Below are 25,648 nucleotides of genomic sequence, written 5' to 3' on the forward strand. Positions count from 1 at the left end.
CTCCTCATCTTCAGTGTCATTGTTCTGTAACAGGCAAGAAAAACAGGATAGTGTGAACATGAAGTCAAACATTTATCCTTACCAAGTAAAATATAGTAACTTTACCTTAATATACTTCTGTGCATCCACGTATAAAGTGTTGTATTTCCTTTCTGATACCAAAACAGTTTGTTTTAGAAATCAACTAATGTTTGTTTTACTAGCAAAATGTTTGTAATAGGTCTCCCTAAGTTGTAAGTCTTCAAAGTTTCACCATATTCTTCTGTTAGAAGACAAAGCAGCTTTCCGTGTATCATTGGGAAACACTACAAGGGAAGACTGCTACATACTCTACTTAAGACTGATGTACCTGAAGGAAAATCTCAACTCATTCATTCAGTGTTTTCTTCAGTGGCCTATGCCCACCAGTTGCTGCTTTTATCAGTCTAATTTTTGCCACTAGAGGGAATTCTTACACAAAAAGAATGTTACAAGTCACACAAAACTCATAGATATAAGACTTTCTCTGCTTCATAGACCAATCCATCTATTACCAGTGGGTTTAAAACGTGTTATCAAATCTGCCCATTCAGATTTAGCACACGGTACAGAGTCTCTGTATTTTTGTGTTTGTACAAGTTTCAAAAACATACGTGAGGTTAATTATGATCACCCAGCACTACTTGAATACAGTAATAACACTATTCATAGCAAAGCCACACAGAATTTTTCATAGCTTCTCTGGTACAGATACAGCCTACAGATAAAAATAATTTTTCCTCCCAGTATGAAACAACTGTTCAACATCGTTGGCTTTCCCTGTGAAAATAAAGGGTTGGTGAAACCTTACCAACTTTTTCTCTTTGGGGTAACAGAATCTAAAACAATACCACAATGCATTATATATATGATATATATATTTGTAAAATCAACAGAAATCTGCTTATCAGGAGATCCCTGTAAATTTCTTGCATAGAATGGCTTTAAGTTATTTGTTCCTTACACAAATGAGGCTTAAAAAAAACCCAAGTAATTTTAACTTAATCTTGGAAAAAAAAAGAATATGCAAGAGTACTCTGCCTCTGAAAAACATCCTGATGTGGAAGTGGGATATCTCTTCACTACACTGTAAAAGAAGTAAGCTTACTCCTCAGCAGAGGCTTTCTTTACCATAATGATTTGAATCTTGTTTAATAGGTTTTAAGAAAAGTCTAAAACTCGTTTGGCTGAAGACTGCTTCTTTTTTTAAGCGACGCTTCATCTCTGAATGCAATTATTGGACAATTTCATTAACTGCTTAATAATCTTGAGTTTTACTACAAAAGGTAAAAGAAAAATACCACTTTACAAGCATTAGCATAAAGACTTAATCACAGTGAAGCAGAGCAGGTAAACCACATACTGAAACTGAAAAACCTACAAACAAATTATCTATATGAAAGTATTTAGGTGCAAATAATGTTTCTCTGGTTTTCACTTCCAAGTTAAAATACATCCTTTCCTTATAAATAATTCCTCTCTATTTCTGCAGATCAAAGATTTTTTTTCGGTAAAACTCAAGAAATCTATTCTTGCTAGAATACTGTTTTGACTAGAAAGTGTAGAAATAAAGAATACATGAAATGTGAAATATCACATATCAACCTCATAAAAAGGCCAAATCCCCTTTTTAATTTTAGGTACATTGTGAAAAAAACCTGAAAATCTTAAATAATTTCTCAATTTTGTTAATGCTCACAACTCTAACTTTGCATTCTAAGAGCAGACCTAACGAAAGTGCTTCCTTCTTTCTTAATGCTCAGGAGAAGAACATGCTCTACGTGAAACTATAGTACTTTCATTGTGTAACAGGTGTTTCATGGACATGTAACAAAGAAATGTTCAATGGTTCAAACTAGACTAGTTACCATGAATATTTCAGGATGAAACAATAATATTTAAAATCGAAACAAAAGAAAACTAATTTGGTCCCAATATACCTGTTAGTCATCAGTACTATAGTAAAGTTTGTTTAGTTCTGAAAAAATATAACCAACTGAATTTTACTTCAAATCTTAAAATTTGGCAATTCCAATCACATACATAATATTCATTTCCACACATACACAGTATTTGAAACTACCACGAAATAGGACTCAAGTGAACAAAATTCTGTTCTACACAATGTTGTGAAATTACATAATTTGAAACTCACATGGTTAAGTAACGTAGAAAGCTTTGACCCATCCTGAATATTCTTCTCCAAAATATTCAGTACTTTTACTGTTTTCTCTGTTGAGAGCTAAAACAAGAAAAAAACCACATCAAACAAGTGGAGGAACATAATGGCTTCCAAATCGCTAAAAAGAATGTCCATGGATGAAGGATAAAACTTCTTTCGTAATCTGAAATACTGAAATTGTAAGAAATTTGAGGCAAGGATCGGATCTTGACTTCAGTGGTTTCTGAGAAAACACCATTGAGAATGTTGATATAACTAAAATAGGTAAAATATACCTAAGATGCCAATCAAATTGTTTCTAGAAACAGAAATTTACCATAATCACAGATTCTGACCATATAGAGCTTTATTAGGAGAAAATCCATATTTCATAATCAAGCAGAAATAAAACTCTGCAGATACCTGAGTCCTGAGTACTAATAAAAAGGAAATGTATTTTTATATCAGTGTTAACTCTGAAGAACTAGCATGTTGAAAAAAGTAACTCAAACTCACTTACTGATTTTCTACAGAGTTATGATTAAATAATTCATAGAATATGCTGCAATGCAAGAGAACCAGTTTCACTCATCCAGATACTATTGCCACTCACATTTAGAAGCAACAAAATTTTGATTTTATGTATACACTTACGTGTGTGTGTATGTATGTATGTGTGAAACAGAGGTTAAGGGTGAGGACTATCAGGAAAGACTCAGGCTGACAACACGCTACAAAGAAAGGCGAGAAGACTGAAGAAAAGCTCTATTGGGTTTGTGAGGCAAGGTCTTGGTAGCGGGGGAGCTACAGGAGTGGTTTCTGTGTGAAGCTGAGAAGTGCTTCCCCTATGTCTGATAGAGCCAATGCCACTGGCTCCAAGACAGACTCAACAGAAGCCAAGGCTGAGCCCATCAGTGATGGTGGTAGCTCCTTTGGGATAACATATTTAAGAAGGGGGGAAAAAACTGTGCAAATGCACCTGAAGAGAGGAGTGAGAATATGTGAGAAAATACTCTGCAGACACCAAGGTCATTGAAGAAGGAGGGGGAGGAGGTGCTCTGGGCACTGGAGCGGAGATTCCCCTGCAGCCTGTGGTGAAGACCATGGTGAGGCAGGCCGTAACCCTGCAACTCTTAAGAGTGGAGCAGGTATCCACCTGCAGCCCTTGGAGGACCCCCACACTGGAGTAGGTGGAAGTGCCCGAAGCAGGCTATGATGCCATGGGAAGCCTGCACTGGAGCAGGCTCCTGGCTGGACCTGTTGAGAGAGGAGCCCACGCTGGAGCAGGTTTGCTGGCAGGACTTGTGACCCTGTGGGGGACCCTTGCTGGAGCAGACTATTCCTGAAGGACTGCACCACGTGGAAGACACCCAGGCTGGAGGAGTCTGTGAAGAACTGTCAGTCATGGGAAGGATTCATGTTGGAGAAGTTTGTGGAGAACTGTCTCCCATGGGAGGGACCGCACACGGGAGCAGATGTAGAGTGTGAGGAGTCCTCCCCCTGAGAAGGAAGGAGTGGTGGAGATGTGAGATGAACTGAACACAACCCCCCATTTCTCATCCCCCGAGCTGCTGGAAGGGAGGAGGTAGAAGAAATTAAGAGTAAAATTAAGGCTGGGAAGAAGGGACGGGTGGGGGTAAAGTGTTTTAAGATCTGGTTTTATTTCTTATTACCCTTGTCTGACTTGATTGTAATAAATTATACTAATTTCCTCAAGTCAAGCCTGTTTTGCCTGTGATGGTAATTAGTGAGTGATCTCTCCCTGTCCTTATCTTGACCCATGAGCTTTTGTTTTATTTTCTCTCCCCTGTCCAGCTGAGAAGGGGGAGTGACAGAGAGGCTCTGGTGGGCACCTGGTATCCAGCCAGGGTCAACCCATCACGAAAGTCCAGGAAGAATATCTAAATTTTGGATTAAAGAAAACCCTTCAGAATGACTTTTATAAGTGGCTTCACAGACACTTCATAAACCTATTAAGTGGTCATAAGCAGGAATAGTAAGATATTAACATAAAACATCCCAAATCCAAGAGTTCCAGGAAGATAAGGAAAGCAAGAACATTGTTTCTAGAGGTGTGATACAAACTGTTTGCACCAATAAAAAGTTCCCTTGAACTGAAGTTGGGAAGAGTATGGCAAAGAAAACATAATATGCAGTCTACAAAAAATGAATCTTATTATCACCTAGGGTGTTAAGTTTGAAAGACCTTTTTGGAGAGACAGAGGAAGCAGGCAATTCAGTGTGATGCTGGCTGAACATCATACATTTATATTGCACTGATGGCATGTATCAGAAATGGTAGTTTTTTTTTTTACTTTGCCAGCAGGTTCCGATTTACAGGATCTGGTTGCTCAACATCAGCTGTAAGGAGCAAAGCCTATATGTTGACATGCTTTTGGGCAAGCCGATTAATTATTTCAGAATGTACTGCTCAGGCATGGGTACTACATGTTGGCATATAGTCAGCATTGACACAGAAAAGGACATTCAACAAAAATGTCTCGGCTTCAGAGAGTAGCAGTTAAGATGTGGCGACTTTTTAAGCACTTCAGGTAAGTTAGCAGAAGCACAAGTGTTCACAGTACCTGTCACATGCACACCTGAAGAGGGTGCAATGTCATTACAAGGGACATAAGGTTTTGTATGCTTATCAAAATTATATGTTCAAAAAGCATTAAAGACTATGAAGATGTACCTTGTCCATAATGCCCATTGCCTTGATTTTTGCAGATTCACTACCCAATTCACTAAGCTGATGTTTTCCCAGTAGCAATTCCTGTGGAATCTCATCATCATCGCCTTTAAAAAAAAAAAATTACAGAATTACCAATCATATTTCTTCAAGGAAATATTAGACTTCAAGGAAATCAGTATTTTATTGATATAAAAAAGTGAACTGAAGAAAAAGAACTGATTTTCCAAATAGCTAGTATCTAATAGGTCCAAATAGTTCACATCTAATAGTTCCACCTAATGAAGACTGATGATGACAATTTTTGATTGTGTTAAAAAAAGGACTAGTTGTTAAACATGACTGGTACTAAAATATCACTTAACAGTGTAACATAAGGCATCCATTTCTGAGAGTCACAAACCAAAAATTTTTAATATATTAAAACCCATTTAATGCAGCTCTTGTTCCATCACCCTAATTTCAGTACAACAAATCTTAAATGCCTGTAGCCCTAATTCTAAAGTTCAAATCTGGGGAAGGGTAATAGATGAAAAACACCTATGAAATTAAGTACCTTGGAATGCCCTGTGTCTTAATCGTATTTACCCTTACCAAAAACCCGTGATGTTAGCAGACACAGAAAGAACCAAAGGCTTCATTTTTAAGTCCAAGGCTGTATACGCTATTGCTTTAAAAACTACAGTGATTTGTTTACTATGCTCCTTCTTTCTTTCTAATCCTGTAACAAAGATGGTAGGAAAAAAATTAATAAATACTGTTATGCATTTCAATAGAAAGTCACCTTGGTCAACCTGAACTACTTCCTCAGACACTTATGCTAAGCTGTCTTTTGTTTTCCACTGAAATGCACAGGGAGCATACAGTGATTCAGTGCCTCAGCCATCAATGCATAAAGACTCTGCTGCCTGAATTGAATAATCAAGCTCTTTTAAGCCAAAGGCTACAACAGATGGAAAATTATGTGCCTCACACATTATTAGCAAGAGAACATCTTATGTTAGTGTTGTTTACAAAGACACGTTTGACAGAAGACAACACCCTCATGACATCCCAAAGAGGTATCCTTTCCACTCCAGGGGACTACTATTTGTCTCATTATGATTTAGGTCCCTTTCGTATTCTGCAGGAAGGAGGATCTTCTTCCTGCAGCAGCAAGTGAAAGTGGAAAGGTAAAGGCCACCACTCAAGGTGGAAGCCATATAAACAAAGTATGCTCTAGCATTTATCACAGGCAATTGAATCACCAAGAAGGAAGCATGAAAATACTAAGACACAAATTTTTTGGTGTTTCCTGTGTTTCTAATTGGGGAAAGCATTTTGAAAATTTCAGATGCATTACCAAAAGCTGTAAAATCCATATCTTCCAAATTTTCCAAGATATTCTCTATTGAAGCAGTAAACCTTTTGAAAGTTGAAGAATCCATCATTTCTGGTGAAAAAACAAATTTATAAATAATTATTTTATATACAAAACAGAAAACATAAACTGTAGAAAATATATCTTCTAAAATTACCTTCAGGTGTTAGTTTAGGTTCATAAGCTTTCCTCTTCTTTTGTTTTTCTTTTTTCTTCATTTTTCTAGCCACTAATTAAGAGAATAAAGAGTGAAACAAATACTTTCTAAAAAATGAAATAAAGGATTGTTTACATTTCTTACACTTGCATTCAATACTGCATGTAAAAATATTTATTTTAAAATGTTTAACATACCCATACCAGTATTATGGAATAAAATTAAATTTTAAAAATTATCAGTTACCCTCACTGAGGCTAGGGGGAGGAGAATAATCATCCATATCAGAGTCATCAGGACTGCGGTTACGGTAACGACCACTACCAGAAGACCTCCTTCCTTCATGATAATGACCACTTCTCCTATGGTCACCAGAACTTCTTCTGTCATGTTCTTCATACTCCCAAGCTTCATCTCTATCCTTTTTATGTCTTTTACGAGAAGCTGGAAATGAAATGCATTTTTCATTATAAGTACAAATATTCTACCTTTAATAGCTCAAAGTTAAACATTTTTTTTTAAAGATGTGTAGGTGTGGCACGTAGGGACATGGTTAGCAGTGGACTTGGCAATTTTAGGTTTATGGTTGGACTTGATGATCTTAAAGGTCTTTTCCAGCCTACAGGAATCTACAATTTTCAAGTTAAACACTATTGTATAGCAGTTCGGTAAAACAAGTGAACAAACTAAATCTATTATATAAAATTATGTCATGGCATTATTCTAATGATTTATTTTGGATTACAAGAAAAACATGAAAACTGTGCCTGAAACTGCCAAAGACACCAGCAAACATTTAAAAATACAAATTCACAGGGCATTTGTCCTTTTAAGCAAAGTAAGGAAAGTAGAACAAATCAAAATAAGTTTCATCCTTTCATAAGAGAATACTGAGATAATTTCTTCATTTAACTAAATTGTGACTATTACTGGGTGTCCACATTCCAATTCAGTGATTGCTTTGCCGACCTAACACAGCAAGTTCCAATGAGACTTGGCAATCTAGTTGTTTCAAGTTGCCCTGTTTTGCCAAGACAAATAAATTTTTGTTTTGATACACATTGCAGGAAATTCAGTGTAAAGGAGAAAGCTGGAGTCACAATTCTGGGCCAGGTACAAGTCAGTACCACAGAAGGTTTTTATAACCCTTTTTCAGTCAGGGCCAAAAGCTCAGCAGAAATGAATGTTGAAGGAACTGGGATAAATGTTCTATACAGAAACAGAGACTTGGTAGAAATAAAGTGGGGGAGCAGAATGGAAAGTTCTCTGTTATTTTCAAATAAAGTCCTGTGTCTTGAAGGGGAGACAGTGCTAATATGTAAGAGAAAAATGAGGAGGAGGAGATAGCTTCATCCATGAAATCAGCCAACTCTCCATTATCTAAAGTAACAGATAACTGGTCTAGCAGAGAGATGTCTAATACAGACTGTGATGTGAAGATCAAAACAGCTCCAAAACACCACATTCTAAACTAGCAGAGTTTATGCTTGTGAACCTGCCTGTAACAGCCCTGACATCTGTGTGTCTTTACCAAAGTCTCTTGAAGTTTAGAGAGGTATGACTCTATACAGGGCTGTTTCTGAGCAAAATGACTCCAAGCATTTATACAGAACTGGAACTGAACTGACAAGGTCTTCCCACAACCCCAGCTGAGAAGCAGAGGAAACGTATCAGTATATAGTTACATCTGGTATATGTACCAGGATATAGTCAATAGTCAGCCCAGACTCAGAATTAATTTTAAAAACCATTAAACCTGAGGCAATACTAATGCTCTGCACTGCATGTTAGAGGGCTCCCACTTCCGAAAATGCAGTACAAAACTTCTGCACAGAGGTGGTCCAAGTCTTTAAGGTAATAACTCAGTTCAGGCTTTGAGCTGTACTGCTTCTGGATCAGACTTGCTTCTGGAGGCAGTACAGTCATGTTGATGACACCTGAGCTACTAACAGTCTCTCAAAAGGTTGAGAGATTAACTGTGATTGAAGAAATGGAGGGACATCTCGGGTACCTGGAGTGAGTGTATTGGAGAAGAAAGTAAGTGTTTTATTGAAGCAGACTTTACACATCTTAACTGATTCTTTTTACCCCGTGAGACAGTATTTTGTGGAGGCAGATGAAACCTGTCTCTGTAGTTGAGGAAGAATTCTGACCCCAGCTATATCTCCGTGAGAAAAGTAACTTTCAGTGTTGCTTTCCAGCAGAATTTTAAATTGACCAGTTTACCAAAACAAAACAGAATGTGTTACAGTTGTGCTGGCTCTGTAGGGCAAATAAGATGAACATGGGAACAACTATTCACCATGACTGCTCTACGAAAGTTATTCTGCAGTAAATAAAATCAACTAAAAATTTAAGTACTAATAAAATTTAAACAGTTATTATTAATTTTACACATAAAGACTATTTGGAATATAAATACCCAATTTCCTTCTGAATTATGCAAAACATTTATGCAATAACACATTTAGCACTTATTGTACAGGAATGATTTAATAAATTTTTATATAATTATTACTATTTGTTTTTAAACCAGAATTCTCACTGAATTTTTCAGAATGATGGCCGGATCTCGAGTGGATACAATGAACCTAGAATCTCTTAAAACATACAATTACTGTGAAAGTTTCCTTTAACTTGCTTTACCTTGTATTTAAGAATTTCAACAGCCAGTGTGGCTAACAGGTACATTAAGGTATCTGAAATTCTTGACAATTCTCTCCATTCCCAACCAACTGAAATAAATTCACTTCACTTATTTTTTTAATTCACTGTTCCAGATTATTAAAATCATTATCAGGTGATATGATACAGTAACCAAAGAATACAGAATCCTGAATGAAGCAAATTATCATTAACCCTTTGCCATATCAAGACTGATTGCAAATTACCTCATGATCTCATAATGACACTCAAAGCAACATTATTCAGTTCTAATTAAAAGGAAAAACAAAGTACATTCTTTTCTTCTTCTTTGATAAAGATCAGAGGTATCGCCGTTATAATTTTTACACACGTTTGTGCATAAGCACCATGCTTCTGTTGGATGAGAACTTGAAACATTAAAAAGCACAACAAACAAATCTTTCTCTTTTGGATACTAAAAAAGACTAAAAAGCAAAACATGGTGTTTTACAAAACTTCAGTAAGGTGTTTATACAAGCAAAGGTGGAAACAGTCTAAACATGGGAGAAAAATCTTTTTATGTAAGATGCCTTCTCAGGTTAACAGCAACAGGCACTTCTCCTGTAGCCCTTCCTGAGTAACACAGCTAAGATGTTAACTCAGACTGAACTGATTCACTCCGTTTAGTTAATAGAGTTCCTCTTCAGTGTCGGCTGAGAAAACTACCATAGAGACAAACTAACCATACTTTTATTAGCAAGTAGGAAATCTCTTCCTAACTTAGAGGCATATAACCATTTTTTGACACTTGGGAACTTTATCTAATTGCACAGCAAAACTTTAACTACAAACTTCCTCTCTTCCTTTGCAAACAGATAATTCAAGAACAGAATCATCAGCAAATGGTATTTTGAGAACCCATCAAAAGCAACTCCAGCTTTTCAAGCTATATGCCAGAGAAATAACAGAAAAAGAAATATTATAAGAAACTTGTGGCAGATTCTCAATTTATCACGTCAGAAAAAATCAAGAGGAAGCCTTCATTTTTCTCATCAAACTAAAATAAATTTAATACTTATTTACTGAAATTTTTCTTTGCATACCTTACCTTTGTATGCAAGTTTTCTGTGATACTTTAGACGATATTTTCCTTAACCTGATTGGCTAAAAACATTTCATAGCACAACCAAAAAAAAAATTTTTTTTTTTTTTTTAAAAAGGCAGACTACCATAAGGTAATTAGGAAAAAAAAGTAACAATGAGCTGCTTTTCATCTTGTGTAACATATTGAAATCAAGTAATTTTTCTTTAAAAAGCAAAAAGGATTTTGGCCAAGTAATTTTCAGAACAGCAAACTTGTTTTCACAGTTTTAGGGTAGCCAGCTTTAAAAAAGTGTACCTTTTTGTAAAAGCAAAATTTTATCTCTCTTTATCAGTAGGAACAGAATGATGTACTACTTACATTCAAAAGCTTCTTCACTGTCATTGTCTTCATCAGAACTGATTTCAGCATATTTTGGTTTCTCATTAACTGTGCTACGTTTGCGCTTGTTCATTTTCACACGTTCACAAAGTGGCATGGTGGATTCAATTTCTGCCAGGAGCTCAGGAGGCAACTCCTTTAACACTGACTGATCTATGCTACCTATTAACGGAGAGTAAGAAGAGTAAATGTGAACCTGAAGATAAAAACAAGGGCCCAGCACTGCAGTTCTTTCTCAGGAACCACTTGCAGTATATCCACTAATAATACCACAGTTAGATATACTTTGATGTATTTGACAGCCCTTTTTAAAGCTGCATTTATTGTTCACACTACAATTAGAAATTAACATAATAAGTTGCATATATATCTCCTTCAATAAAACATTTTGTAAGGCATATAAATATAACAAAATTCAAATCAGTCAATTTCCTTTGTAAAAAGATATCCCTGCTCTTATTCCACAAAAATTGAGTCTTATTTCAGTTTGTCCTCTGAATTTAATAGGTCTGCTAACAGCATGGGTAAATTAAGGATACTTTGTGCCTCATTAAGAGTTCTGTTTATTCTCATTCATATTACTTAGTATACACAAGACAATAATCTTCCCTTTTCCAGTAAGCAGGGAAAATCTGTGGCAGAACCTCTGGGGTCTTATCCCTAAACAGAGGCCAAATCATTGACATCCTAAGCTCTGCCTCAGATTTTTTTCTTACCTCCTACTAGTAGTTTTATAATACAACCCAAATTTTTGCTTGATCTTGTTACAAAGTTGAAAGATTTTTATTTAATATAGACAAACAGCTAGCTGGATCACATCAGGTTTCTCTTCTACAGAAGTAAACAGGTAGACAACATCACACCATTCTCATCACATTTAGAAACTACAATTAGACCTATACGCAGCCAGAACAAAGGAGATTTTCAGTCAAAGTTTTTACAAATGACACAAAGAAATAAAATTAATTCAAAACTATTTCTCAGGTTTTTGTTTATTTGATGTCTTTATTTATCAAAGAACCTATTGCACAAATTTGAAGATTATTGGACTAAACTGTTAATGTTTTTCCAAAAACACAACAAAGATCTTCATTATAAGCACCTCTCTTTCCTTCCCAAGGCACACTATATTATGTAGAGGGGAAATAAGCTGTCATCTGCTACCCCCCCTGCACAAACACCGCACACACATCCAAAAAATAATCTTCTGGATGAAAACTCACTTTTGAATTGTATTCCCTATATCATTAACATAACTTTCTAAAATTTATTTCCATTTTTACACTAATATCCTATCTTCTAATCCAAGATTAGTCTTTTTTTCTTTCCCTCTTTAAACATCTTTAACTGGAATTACAAGAGCCTTGATATGAGAAAGTAGTTTCCCACAGCAAAATTTTTAAGTCTTATATATTACTGGTTTCACATATATCTACATCCACAAAAACTGCCTACAAGCAAGGAAACTAATGATCAGAAAATTAATTTTCTGTAATTCTTAAGTATGTGCAGCAAGTAATTTCATTTAAGTGCATTTTTAAAAAGACCTAACTTAAAATACTGGCGTTTTCAAACTAAGGTAGGGAAATATCTATAAAGTAAAACCGATAGTGAAAGTTGTCCCTGCTCCTCCCATGCTGCTTCACTCTTATTTATTTGTGTTAAGTTGCCACCCTTTGATAATCACCACTGTGAAAGTTACCTAAATTCTCAGTATTGCTTTCAAAAATGATAGAAAAGATTTCACAGTGTGGTTGATCATGTTGCTGCGACATTATTATTCTTTGCAGGCTAGGCACTGGCCTGAAGACAGGCAGAAGTATGCCAGCACGGACGGGTCAGTCCCTCTGAGCGTACCGGATGACAGCTAGGTCTAATCTGGACACTGCATAGTCGAGCCTGAGTGGTGAATGTGTTCCCGCATCAATCCTTCATCTCTTTTTGTATGCCTACACAGCACCTAAAGAGACTTAGCTGACATCCAGCTCCAGGCTACAGGAAAATTCACATACACAAGTTTTAAGACAATTTACGCAGGTGAAATCGCTAGAGGGCTTCAGATCCTCTCACATATATTCTCAATTTTATGCACTGTTGGTAATTTCATTGAAATCAGCGGGAGAAGAGACACAGCATAAAGCCGACAGTAAGCGTGGCCAAACAAAGACATTGCAAAAGCCAGCTAGAAGTAAAGGAACAAAAGTTGCACAGGCTAGTACTCTCCTGCCTCCTAGGAATATCTGTTCTTGTTTTCCTTACTTATTTTGTTCCTGGAGTAGAACACCATTCAATCTTTAAAAAGAAATCAATTACCATGGTATTAATTAGACATCAATGAAAAAATAAAAATGCAACTACTGTAAATACTGGGAAAATTAACTTTATTTCCTTCTCAAAAGTTCCAAGTTTTCTCTGTTCTCCAGTGCTAAATTTAACTAATGCTTGAACTGCTCTCTCTCCTGTTTCAGGTGTTTCAGGCGACAATATAAGCTTACCCTTTTTCTTTTATTAGGGAATACGTAAAGCTTTCTTTATTCAAACAGGGAACAGCAAAAAAGAGAACAAAGAGAATCATTGTCAAGTTCTCTATACAATATCTTTTAAGTTTTGCTTCTGGTACAATGTTCCGTGGAGCAAGACTGCCACATGCTCAGTTTCCTTAGCTGCTAACCACATCTAAGAAGAGTTTTACTCACACAGTACAAAGGAGTTAAGCATGACTGCACGTGTATCTACAATTCTGATATACATGGAAAAGGACTCTTCATCCTTTCTGAAGAAGTCCAGGGATATTATATACTGTGGGACTCCAGTCAAGAGCTTGTTAATATTTATTTTACTCTATTACTTACGTTATGCAGGGCAACCTAATCTTCACTAGAAACATCTTACTGAATTCCTTAATTTCTACCGCCATACTTGATAACAGAAGTACTGTTAATTTGTTCAGGTAGTAAAGAAATACTTAAGAGAATCCAGGTCACCGTAAGAATCCAGACACATGGCAACGAACATTAGGTCATAAAACACATACTAACGCCTCTTCAGTTTACAGGATACTTTTCGCAAACAATTAAGAGAATATATAGCACAAACCCCTTCGAAAGTATCTACAAAAACATGTGTGATCACCTTCAATTTTTCAATTTCTTTGATAAGTTTGCTGGTATCTACTTTCATGTTTCCACTTTAATGAGTTACATTTACCTGTAGTTTGCATGGCTTTTTAAACAGCTAAGGACAAAGTAACTTTACTAATAAGTTACCCCTCCAAGTTAATACGAATGCCACAATAAATTAGCTTTGTGAAGAACTGTGCTCATCAATGGAATAAGTCAATCAGTGTACACAAGATGCCTGAAATGGGCTACAGGCAACAATATTCTTCAGACATGACTTACACATATTCTCAAAGCTGCTGCAACTATTAAACAAACAAACAAACAAAAAAACCCAGAAGAAAAGTACCATCATAGCAAAATATGTGTCTCACTGTAAAGAACAGCATTCTAACAAACTCCACACTAATGAAGCTGAAGGACAAGTCACAGAATAGCTGTAAGAACAATTCATGTCAACGAACAGCCACTTCTTCTTGCCCATGAATGCTGTCCATGATTTATACAGTAGTTGCTTGCTGGAGGAAGAACAAGTTCTTGGTTTTGTTTGATTGCCATTATCAAAAGGTTTCTTAAAGAAGGTATTCAAGAATCTTCAGCTGTTACTGAATATCCACTGACCATCAACATACTTGTTTTCTCACCAAGCAATTCTTGACAAAATATAATACAGTTAAAGATCAGCCAGAGAATCTTAGCTAAAAATGAATCAGTCTGTAAGCCTCCTCCTATATTCTATTTTAACCTGGGAAGCTTTCCAAAGGGTTTTGCCATGTATAGTAGAAAGATTTCTACAAATATCTACTGGATGTAGTATTTCCCTTCTTCAAGTATAGCTTAAAAAAAGAATGGAAAGGCACAGATCTGATTCAAAGTTCAGGACTGCTTTTTGTTCATAACTTGACAGGCAGTTTCAAGTTTGTAGAATGGCCTTTAGCTAATATTTACACATATCTAATCTTTAGAAGGATCCAAAATTACTTTGCCTTGAATTTGCAAGTCAAATAGATCTCCCTGATCCAGGTAGATGAATGCCTTCAAGAGAGGTTGAACATTTAAAAAGAGTGAACTTTGTTATAGACTTTTACTGGATCCATTCAATATGGACAGCACAATTATTTTTGGACACAACAATCAGTGTGTTTATATTAGTTTAACCTGGATTGATATAACAACTGCAGGGGATGATGCTTCCTGATGCTTAGGCCAGCTTTCCAGGATCAGAAACACTGTTCCTGCCACAAAATCAAAACCAACGCTAATATACTCTGTTACCTTCTCTGTAATGATTTCTCTTTGCTTTCCAAATTATGGAAAACAGATATACAGTTTGCATTTTGGAGCAATTTCCTATGAACTAACAAGCCATCAAGATTTAAATACATTTTGAAAACTAAACTCTGAATTGCTACTTCCATAACTTTAAGAGACAGTTAATATAATGGAAATAATCCATATCAGTTTGCTTACATGATTACTTTTAAAATACCTGTGGCATCAAAATGGCCTGTTTGCACACAGATCTATTGTGGCAAATGAACAAGTGCCTGAAGAAAAACTGTCTATGAAGTCTTTTGCATAAATTAGCCTGCCATAAATATTGTCTTTTCCATTTCTGTCCATTTCAGTTTGTAATAAACAAAATTTAACTTAATGCCATTTCGTATTTGTAATCTCTCTCTATATCTTATATTTTAAAATGCAATTTTTTACAACTATCTAGACATTACATAAAAGAACACAAAAGTGTCTAAGAGGGAACAGTGACACTTGTCTGGGGTGAGGATATGAATCTTAACTTTGCATTTCTCAGCATTTAGAAATTTAAGTTTAACCACTCTTCACGTTCTGGAACTGCCACACTAATGAATTAACACACATCTTAATGTTGACATTTAAAATAAAAACCTACAGACTGCAGCTGAGTTTTGCCCTCCTCTTGCTCCTTTTTTGCCACAGAAGAGATTATCTGCTACTGGACTCTCCTTATTTTGCTGATGACTAGGATATCCAGTCTTGCTGTTATTCCACAGAGGCCTAGCTCACCTTCATTACACATCCTCCCTGAGCACCTGATAGAGGATGTTCCTCCTTTATTTATTACCAGCTTACGGTCTAACTTTCTCAAGTAAATCTGGGTCACCATTGTAAGCACACTGATAGAACTTCCTATGTCAGACATATATGCAGGAAGGAAAGCAGTTTCTTTCTGGGTTAGCTCAAGCAACATTCAAACTCTGTGCTAAATCAAATAAAATACCCTCTTACTCCATAACCAGAGTGCCTTCTTGTTGGATAGCTGTGCCATTGTGACTACAACAGCACAGACTCAGAGCTTAATTCTACTACAACCATTCATGCAGATAAGGTTCTATTTTAGGTAAAGAACTAAAAGAAAAAAGAGGGGATAAAAGTACTTCCCTACTTTATAAAGATGTTTGGAGAATAAACACCCTGTTAAAATAGTTAAGTACTGTTACAGTATAGCACCCAGGCACTGCAGTGCAAAGGGTCACACAACTACCTGTGACTGATGAACAGCTTACTGCTTAAAGCTGAAAATTTCTGGTTATGTCTCAGTATGCAAATTTAATAATAACCTTTTCACCAGGCTCCCCCTTAAAATGTTCCACTATGTTCTTTATATGGCGCACTGGTCAGAGTGCCTTGTCCGCCAGCTTCACACGCCTCCAAATAATTCTGTGCCCTGGCGAGTTTCAAGAACAGAAGGGGAAACACAGGGAAATCACAATCATTTTCTCAAAGAGGAATTTAACGTATGAGAAAGGTAAATAAGTTCATAAGACAGAAGTTCCACTTATCTCAATACCATATCATCAGCTGAAAAACACACCATCAAACGAATACTGGTGAAAATAATCTGAGTAGGGGTGCATCTGCTCCAGTGGCTTTCCTCTTTCCTCTCTCATTCTCTGCCTTAAAGTTTACAGAAGCATATACAGCTACATTCTTTAAACGGGATCCTAACTCTCTATTGAACCCCTCACCATCACCTTTTGACTACATCCATGAAGGGATAACTCCTGAGCTCAGCTCACACACGCCAGAAAGAGGGTGGGAGACTGAGATGCCCTCACCACCACCCAAGGGTCTGTGTCTACAGGATTCTCTGCTGTAACAGATTTGGGAGGAGGGAGTGAAGTAATGTTAGGAACAAGTATGTCCTACATAATTTCATAGAAACTGCTTGAACACATCTTTCAAACCAATTTTACCTCATCTTCCCCAATACTACCACAAAGGGAAGGCTCCCAGCCTTAGGCTAAACAAAAGGAGTTGTTCAGACTTGCGGCTTATACTCCAGTCCCTAGCTCTGGCCTTGAAAAATGGGACCCAGCCACGTTGATGGGTCAGAGAAGAATCTGGACGCAGCAAAGGAATAAATCCATGATACAGTAGAGGTCATGGAGATTCGTAAGATTCAAAAAAGATTTTACATTAATATTAAAATATTATCAGAAGCAAGAAACATTTTTTGATGGAGGGAAGAGATTGCCAAAGAACACCGTGAAAGATCCAAGCTGAGAGCTGGGAATATACCCAATACGCACGCTGAAGGTGCCAAGAGAACTTACATTTACATCGGTATCAATTATTTCCTCAAGCTACCTGATTGCTGTGGCAACTATAGCCACAAGTTATTTTATTCCTTATTGCTATTCACTGGCTTTTTGTCTTCATAAAAATCGATAAAAGGAGGCTAGAGCCGTTTTGCAAGACATTGCACAAAAAATATAGCAGTACTCAGTAAAATGGAGCAAGTTTGGCAATTGAAATAAATGTAGTGCTGCACAAAACCCCTCACTTCTATGAATCAGAGTCAGGGGATTGCTTTTGGATTTCATTGTCATTACTTCTGAACATACACACTGAAATTTAAGCCGTCCCAATTTATTGTATTAAAAAGTTAAGGTGTTCTGTACAGTTGCAAAACACAGCATGTAATTTTCTGTTACTATTAATGTTTGGAATTTGAAATTTATGATCAATGCATTTTCCCAGTCATGTATTCTGATTAATTTTAGAAATGAGTTGTGGGGCCTCACCTAAGGAAAAAAAAAATCTTAATTAAATAAAATCACATTACACCATGTAGTTTTTATTCTCATAAAATAAAAACTCTTATATAAGCAATATAATACAATCAAGACCTTTGCAGAGAATAAGCAAAACAAATGCCACGATTTACACCTGATCTGTAGCTATAACCGTATCAAGATCATCTGCCTTTTCTTCATTCTATCATGGAAACACTCTTAGCCATTATTATTGAAAATATCATGTGAAGCTACTCTTGTTTTGCTCCTTCAAAGTAACTTAATTACATAAGCAACAACAACAAAAGACTGTTGATGTTTTAGCTTTTAATATAAAATACCACAGGAAAGTTCTCAGAAGATAATTAAACAGTAGGTACATTTAAGGAACCTTTATTCAATGCACACAACAGTTTGTTAATTTGAAGAAAAAAAAGGTGTCACTCTGTTCACTGGTAATTTTCCCATGGAGCAAAAATATATTCCAAATTCCAAGTAAAGAGTTTAAATTTTCTTACACCAAAACAATCACCTAAACAGCTGAAAATGCCAAGCAACAGAAAAGTTAATTTACCAGAAGCAAATGTGAGGCTTTCTCCTATTTGTATGTTGCCAAATTTACCCTTTGCTTAGAAGAAAATTCAAATAAAAAATTTTGAGTGCATATCCCTGCACATAAGCCAAGAAATATCATCCATATTTAGATACTTAAGACACATGAACAGGTCTGCATTGCATATTGTCACTGACGTCAGACAAATTGCTGGCCCACATTTTTATACACTGCAATGCATTGTTGCAAAAACTATTCATGCAAAATAGCCTTAGCTATTCCCAGAGGAACCTGATCAAGAATCCACATCCACAAACCAAAGTCAGTTTCAGACTCAACAAATTGCTCTGACAAATTAGGTAATAAATTTCTATCACTTACATCTGCCAAAGTAATTTTTCAAAAACGAACTAATTAAACAATGCACTCCTAAATTTGCAAACAGAAGAAGCATCATATCACAGCTGAACCGAAGTACAATGGAACTAGTGTGTTTGGTGAAATTTATTGTTGCTGCTCTGAACTAGATGCGCAACACTCAAAGTTCACTCTTACTACACAGAGGAAACTTAAGAGCAATTATGAGAGCAAGAATTGGAATATTCACCTTAGTGGCAAAAACTAAGTAGGAATTAACTCAAGCAGCCTCCAGGCAAAGCACTATGCTGAAAATGTCTCCTATTGTACGGGTAACAGATCAACACAAGAAAGGACTCCAGTGTGCAATGGCTGAATTCCTCCTGTCTATCAATAGCAGTTTATCCAACATCAACTTCTGAAAAACTAGCACCAAAAATGAAGGCCCCAGAGAGTACGCACAAGGCTCATACAAATCCCAACACACTTTCTGGGATAGGGTGGACACATCATACCTAAAAAATCCCTGCAAGTAGAATGGATCCATTAGGGTGCAAACCATGCTAGAAAAATTAGATCTTTCTAGACTATTGGATTTAATGGGTTATATATATAGTTTGGTTTTTGGCTTTTGACCAAAAAATGCCTGGAATATTCTTCAATCTGTGAACCTGTTCACTCAAAAAAGGAGAAAAAAAAATTAATGAGGGCTAAATGGACAAATTGTATATTAAAATGGATCCTCTGCAAACTCAACACATCTTTAAATAGTTCTAATGCCACGAGGGACAGCCAGCTCCTCTTATAGTCTGGCTATGTTGAAAAGAGGCGGCCACTAACATCTCAGAAAAGGTGAAAAACAGGAATACCATAGAACTCTTATGGAAGTGATGGATTTTTAAAAATTACAGTTAAATTTAGAGTTTAAGAGAAGCTTTAAGGACTTCAGCTGAAAAGAATCATTACAAACTTCTTGCTGTAAACCAAGAAACATAGCCTTTTTTCCTCTGAAAAGTGGCATAATTTTCTGTATAACTTCAGAGAAGGATACGACATGCTTGATGCACCTGGTGGTGCATGCACATGCAAGGACGCTTAGTGGGTTATTACTCTGGCCTTCCCACATGCAAATGCAGTTGCTAACAGGAATTCCAAGACTGTGGTTTCAAATTTCAGATTTGTGGAATTATGGACTTTCACAATGGTAATCTTCACAAAAGCACAATCTGTAGTAAGCAAGCTGAGTTGCAGCCTTCTCCTTTCCAAAGGAAACATGTTTTTACTCCAGTTATTTCCTTGCAGCACAGCTGCTTGCCCCACTGATTTCAGTTGAGTACAATGGTGTGTCTGTTTGAGTAACAGGAGGTTGTTATTTTGGAAATATATTTGGGTGAACTCTAAAATTTGCCTGATGTGGTAATATCCATAAGCTATTTTTCTCAAAGGTTTGCCAACTTTGTCCTTATAGAAATCGTATACATGAAGGACTTAAACAAATTTTTAAAGTTTTGTCCAGTTTTCAGCTGTACCAGAAAGTATTTGCGAGTAGCTCTGCTGTCCTAACTGGAAGTCTGTGAGAGGCATCGCAAGTTGGCTCACCCAGACAACACACTCTGGATACAGCTTTTCATCCTGGAATACTCCCTGTTTTGTCTCTCCTACCTAGAACACAAGCAACTAACTGATTACTCTGCTTCACAAGTGAGACTATTTCCAACGATGCTAGAACACAAAGATGGACATTTACGTTACACAAATGCCAAATTATAGTTGCTATAGGTTCTGAAAAGTTATCTGGAATTAAAAAAAAAAACCAAACAAGCAAACAAAACCCCAATAATCCATATAAGCAGGGCACACAGAAAAATCTAGAAGCATTTTAACTCTACAACATGAAGATGATTAAACAGTACATTTTTTAGCTGATCTTGTAAGAATATACATGAAGAACACCTTTGAAGAAATGGCAAATCTTCACTCAAATTTCAGATCATAGCAGCAGAGAACCCGGTATATTTAGGAAGAGTTGTAATTAGCAACAAAAACCTGTGTTTAAAGTTCTGTGTTGTAGAGATAATGAAATCCTATAACAATCTACACAATGAAGGATTACCATTCAGATCAGATTATTTTTTTTCAAACAACAAACTTTTTTTAGGTGATACTGGAAGACCCAAAAGGTGTTTCTGCACAAGTCTTAAAAAACACACACTCATTTGTCCTAGAACTAAAACCTGCATTACATACATCGTGCTTATTTTGGAAAGGCAATCCTTTAATCATATTATAAACCAACTCAGACATCTTCTTACAGAGAAATTTACACTTTCTCTTATTACTCATATCTGTTTCATACTTTAACAAAGGAAAATTTGTCTTGTTCAGTATGCAGTAACTGTGAAATGGTTAACAGCTCCCATCCCAACAGAGCTGATCAGTACAGCTCTAAGAAGCAGCAGAGAAGGTATTCACTGAACTTCTGAAAAGAAAGGATAGCAAACATGACCTCCTCATTGCAGGAACAAACTCGAAGGACAAGTTTCATGGATCCTTCAACAACAGACATTTGCATTACAACTAGGATAAAGGGCATTCACAGATGTTAAAAACAGAAGAAAAAAAGTGTTATAATTCATTCTGACCCAGACAAAACAGGGCACAAAATTTCACCATAAGCCCCCTTAACAAAAATACTATGAAAAAGATTTCCATAACTTTCCTCTGATCTAGAGGGAATCCTTCAGAATAATGCTCAAAGATCAGGAAAGAGAGAAAAGTCACTTCTTCTTTGTAAATGTCAAAAGAGACTGTTGGGATGATTCAATATTAACAGTCATGTACTACAGCTCTCCCTCCCATTCATATAATAACTTAACAAAATTTCAAACCTGTCTATAAATTTTGATTAAAATATTAATTTGCATTTTTGCAGTTGAATGCAAGGCTCATCCACATGCACAATAAAGGTATGATTTTCAGATTTAAAACTTACTTTAACAGTGTAAAAAGTTGTATAGACTTTCAGTTTGTAAAGTATTAATTTTAGCTTAATACAAGTAAATTTTACTGACTTTTATAATGAATGGGCATTAGCCCCTGAAGACAGAATGACCGTCTAAATGGTGTTTTGAACTACATGAACTAATCCTATTTTAAACTGGATTTCAGATAAATTACAGCAATAATGTTGTATGAGACAAAGCCAGGAGACGACATTTTCTTGGGGGAGGGATGGATGAGAAAGCAAAAACAAAGGACAAGAAATACAAGGAGGTAAAATAAGGAAAGATGAAGTAAAATATACTAAGCTACATGGAATAAGAGGGATGTGAGAAGTGGAATAATGATGCTAAAAGGCAACACTAGAAAAGATTTGCTAAAACCTATTAAGAAATATAGGATGAACTAAAGAATGTTTATGAAAATTACTAGTTTATTAAAAAGTTTATAACTAAAAATGGCACAGAGTAAAACAGTGAACACTATTTCTTTCAATTGGAGTGAGGACACTGTGACAATGGCACGAGTATTTCCTATACCAGTCAGCTGTTGACAAATAGACTTTGGATTAGGAAGAGATACCTTTATAAATTATGAACCTTTTCAAGTACTGGAGTTCACCTAGTTATTTAGCATAATATATCTTAGGAAATAAGTTGCCAGGAAGTCGGGCAAAAAAATATGTAAAACTAAAAATACACTTGAAAAATCTGAAGTTCAGAGATACTTTCTCCAAAATCTGCCTGGCTGAACAGTCAAAACTTGATTTGTAAGAGAAACACAGTTACAACATTATTTCCGCAAAACCTATTTCTAGTATCGTTGTAAGAACCTTATTCTGAATACGGTATCAGATTAAAATATTTTATTTCCCTGGAAAATATGTCCCAAGTTATTTTAGAGTATGTCAGAAATATATGACTTTAGAAAACAAAAAAAACCACAATAAAATTGCAGAAAAGTTATAAACCTGCCTTTAAACTTAATGTGTTGCTCGTGTGTGAAACAGCTACTAGACTCATGCCAATCAGACAAGAGTCATTAAAACCTTTACATGTTACTAAAATATTCTAAATAAATAACCACATAGATTACAAGATTACAAAAAAAAGTACTTCAGAAACATTTTAGAAAGCGTACATGCACTGTATATGGCTCTGAGGGCTCTAAAAGTTACTGATTTTCTGCACATAGAACTGCTGTGAATTCAAAATGTATTCTTCTGAGACAAGCTGAGTTCCATCAGAAAGTTTTCAGTATCCCTTATCAAGAAAATAAAGGTTTCATCTGAAATCTTTACACTAAACTGACAACAAAAATATCATAATTTTATGTCTAACTCTAGATACCTATTATTAGAAATGGAAATTTTGCCTGTTCTGAACCTCAAAAAGGGACAAGTGAAATGTTCATACTTCCAGGATAAAGAGAAAATATTTAACAAGGAGGCTAATATTTTACAAATAGGAAATACACATACTGAATTGTTAAGAGTTAATATGAACAGGTTAGTAGATAAGAAAACAGACGTGGCACAAAAAACTATATAGATATCACCTCTGTAGATGTGCACATGCATATAGTTATACATTCACAAAGATGATTTCTTATCAGATCAACTATGTCAGAAAACTTTTTAATTTCAAATTCATTATATACCTGGAACTGTATTCACAAATTATAAGTGCATACGGCTGAAATCCTCTCCCTCACCACTTGATTTGTCAATACTTTGAGACATGACAACTCTATAAACATAACTACGTAAGGAATTTAAATGTTTTAAATTCCAAGTGTTAAAAAAAAAGAACCCTGACCAGTTAGTAATATTGATTTCACAATATGAAATTATCTACTTCAGTTTGAAACCAAAGAAATCAAAATTAGAGTACCAAGAAGAAAAGCAATTTTATAAAAAAAATTTTAAATCTGTAGAAGAGACAATCAACCAAATATCAAACCTAGAAACTATTCTGAATTATTTCCTCTCCATGTTACTAATTTGAAGACCAGTTCCTTCCCTTTTTCTGCATACAGTGGACCCTAGAGACAATGATGTCTGACTTCTCTTAAAGACAGAAACTTTCTGTAAGCTTATTGTCACACAGTCTCAAGTATGGAGGCTTCCCCTTTATAGTAAAATTTATAGTTATATTTATAGTAAAAGAGGCAGACGGGACTTGTAACTGTGTTCTTACGGCATCATGTCAAAACATGCCTTGGAAAACCACACTTCAGTTCCAATTAAAAATATAAAAAAAATCTTAGGGCTTGTATACATAGTATTTCCCACCACTCCAGCTACACTGATTTAGTTACAGTAGTACCACTCCCTTATACAGACACACTTAAACCAGTTCAAATCATACATACAGCAGTTATGTTTCACTGGATAAATTACCAGGTTAAACTAATGTAGCTGAAGTACAGCCTAAGACAATTCAAGTGTTCCCATATTAGGTACTTGCACTGGAGTAAATAAATGATTTCAGGTATATCGTAGCACAATTTCCAATAACAACAAGCCTGTAGACAAGTTTCACTTTGTTCCCCAAAATTACCACATAAGCAAGCATATAAACTAACAAACCTCCGCATTTAATTTGTAACCAGAGAAGTGGCCAATCTAAAAGAAAGGAGTGTGAAAGATATAATGCAATTAATATTAAAAAAAATCTTACCTTTATTAGATTTGGATGACTTGTTCTTGTTAGGTTTAAAACAAGAGCCCCTTGATTTATCTTCTCTATCCTTAATAAATTTCTGCACATCATCCAAAGAAAGCTTTTGAAGGACAACTACAGGTTTAGCTCCTTTATTTAGATCTTCAACTAGCCCAATCTTCTCTACTTTGTCCCTCTGTTCACCTCTAAATTCAGTTTTCCTTGACTCCTGAGTAACATTGCCGTCTTTATCACGCTTGATTTTTGGAATGACAAAATGTTTCAATGCACCAGATCTTGCCCCCAACAAATAACTGGGAAACTCTGCTTTATTGTCAGCATGTGCTTTATTACTATCTACTTTACTTTTATTAATGTCTGTCCTTCGTTCATCCTTGCTGTTGGGTGATTTAAAACCAGGTTTATCAGGTCTTGATTTACTAGAATCTCCTTTACCTTCCTGTTTAATACGGGGGCTGTCAGGTCTTGATTTCTGATCCCCAGAAGAAAACCTTTCCCTTGATTCACCAGACTCATGCCTATGTTTCCTTTCAAATTTCTCAGGTTTTGAACCATCAGCTTTAATACCATGCTTAGAATCATGTTCATTTTTGTTTGAGGATCTCAAATATTCAGGCCTTCTAATCTTGGATAGATCTCCTCTGTATCTCTCTGAATCCCCTCTGTCCTCAGGTCTTTGTTTAAGGCTATCATGGTCACGCCTCGGTGTATCAGACACTGAACGCCCATCAGGCCTTTGTTTTGTTGGGTCAGATCTACTTTCAGGTTTTATCCTTGAAGAATCAGACTTCAGATCTAGTTTATGCCTAGATATTTCAATTTTCTTATCTGACAATGGTTTACTGGAGTCCCTCCTATTATCATGTCTATGTTTTGGCGTTTCGGGCCTGCCTTCACCCTTCTGTTTTGGCGTTTCGGGCCTGCCTTCACTCTTCTGTTTCGGTGTTTCGGGCCTCTGCCTTATTTCCTGTTTGCCATTATTTTGTTTTCCCTCATTTTGTTTCATCTCCATTTGCCTGCTCTCGTTCGGTTTTAATTCTGTCTGTCTGTTCTCATTTTGTTTCACTTCCATTTGTCTGCTTTCATGCCTGCTTTCATGTTTAGCTTCTAACTGTTTATTCTCGTTGTGTTTAATTTCCAACCGTCTGCTCTCATTTTGCTGAAATTCCATTTGTCTGTTTTCATATTGCTGGATATCTGTCTTTTGACCCTCAAAGTCTAACTTTTTCCTTAAAATCTCAGGATGGTTTTCAGGTTTAAATTTAAGAACTCCAACAGTGTCTTCTTGGGGAACACATACAAACGCATCATTATACTGCTTAATTTCTTCAGGTTTTTTGATGGTGTCCAAATCCTGAGTTACTGTTGCCTGAGAGTCCGC

General features: G+C 35.9%; 1 protein-coding gene across 1 annotated transcript in view; it reads right to left on the reverse strand.

The window, feature by feature from the left end:
- The window catches only part of NIPBL (NIPBL cohesin loading factor), a 100,284-nt gene that overhangs the window by 34,130 nt on the left and 40,506 nt on the right, over positions 1-25,648 (reverse strand). The window contains 8 exon segments of the mRNA XM_010176339.2: positions 1-24; positions 2,174-2,260; positions 4,875-4,978; positions 6,214-6,303; positions 6,389-6,460; positions 6,635-6,832; positions 10,476-10,658; positions 24,265-25,648. The exon segment at positions 1-24 is cut by the window's left edge and continues 208 nt beyond it; the exon segment at positions 24,265-25,648 is cut by the window's right edge and continues 30 nt beyond it. Of these exon segments, the coding sequence (XP_010174641.1) occupies positions 1-24; positions 2,174-2,260; positions 4,875-4,978; positions 6,214-6,303; positions 6,389-6,460; positions 6,635-6,832; positions 10,476-10,658; positions 24,265-25,648 (2,142 nt within the window).

The sequence above is a fragment of the Antrostomus carolinensis genome, unplaced genomic scaffold (assembly GCF_000700745.2).
Source record: "Antrostomus carolinensis isolate BGI_N321 unplaced genomic scaffold, ASM70074v2 scaffold21739, whole genome shotgun sequence".
NCBI lineage: Eukaryota > Metazoa > Chordata > Aves > Caprimulgiformes > Caprimulgidae > Antrostomus > Antrostomus carolinensis.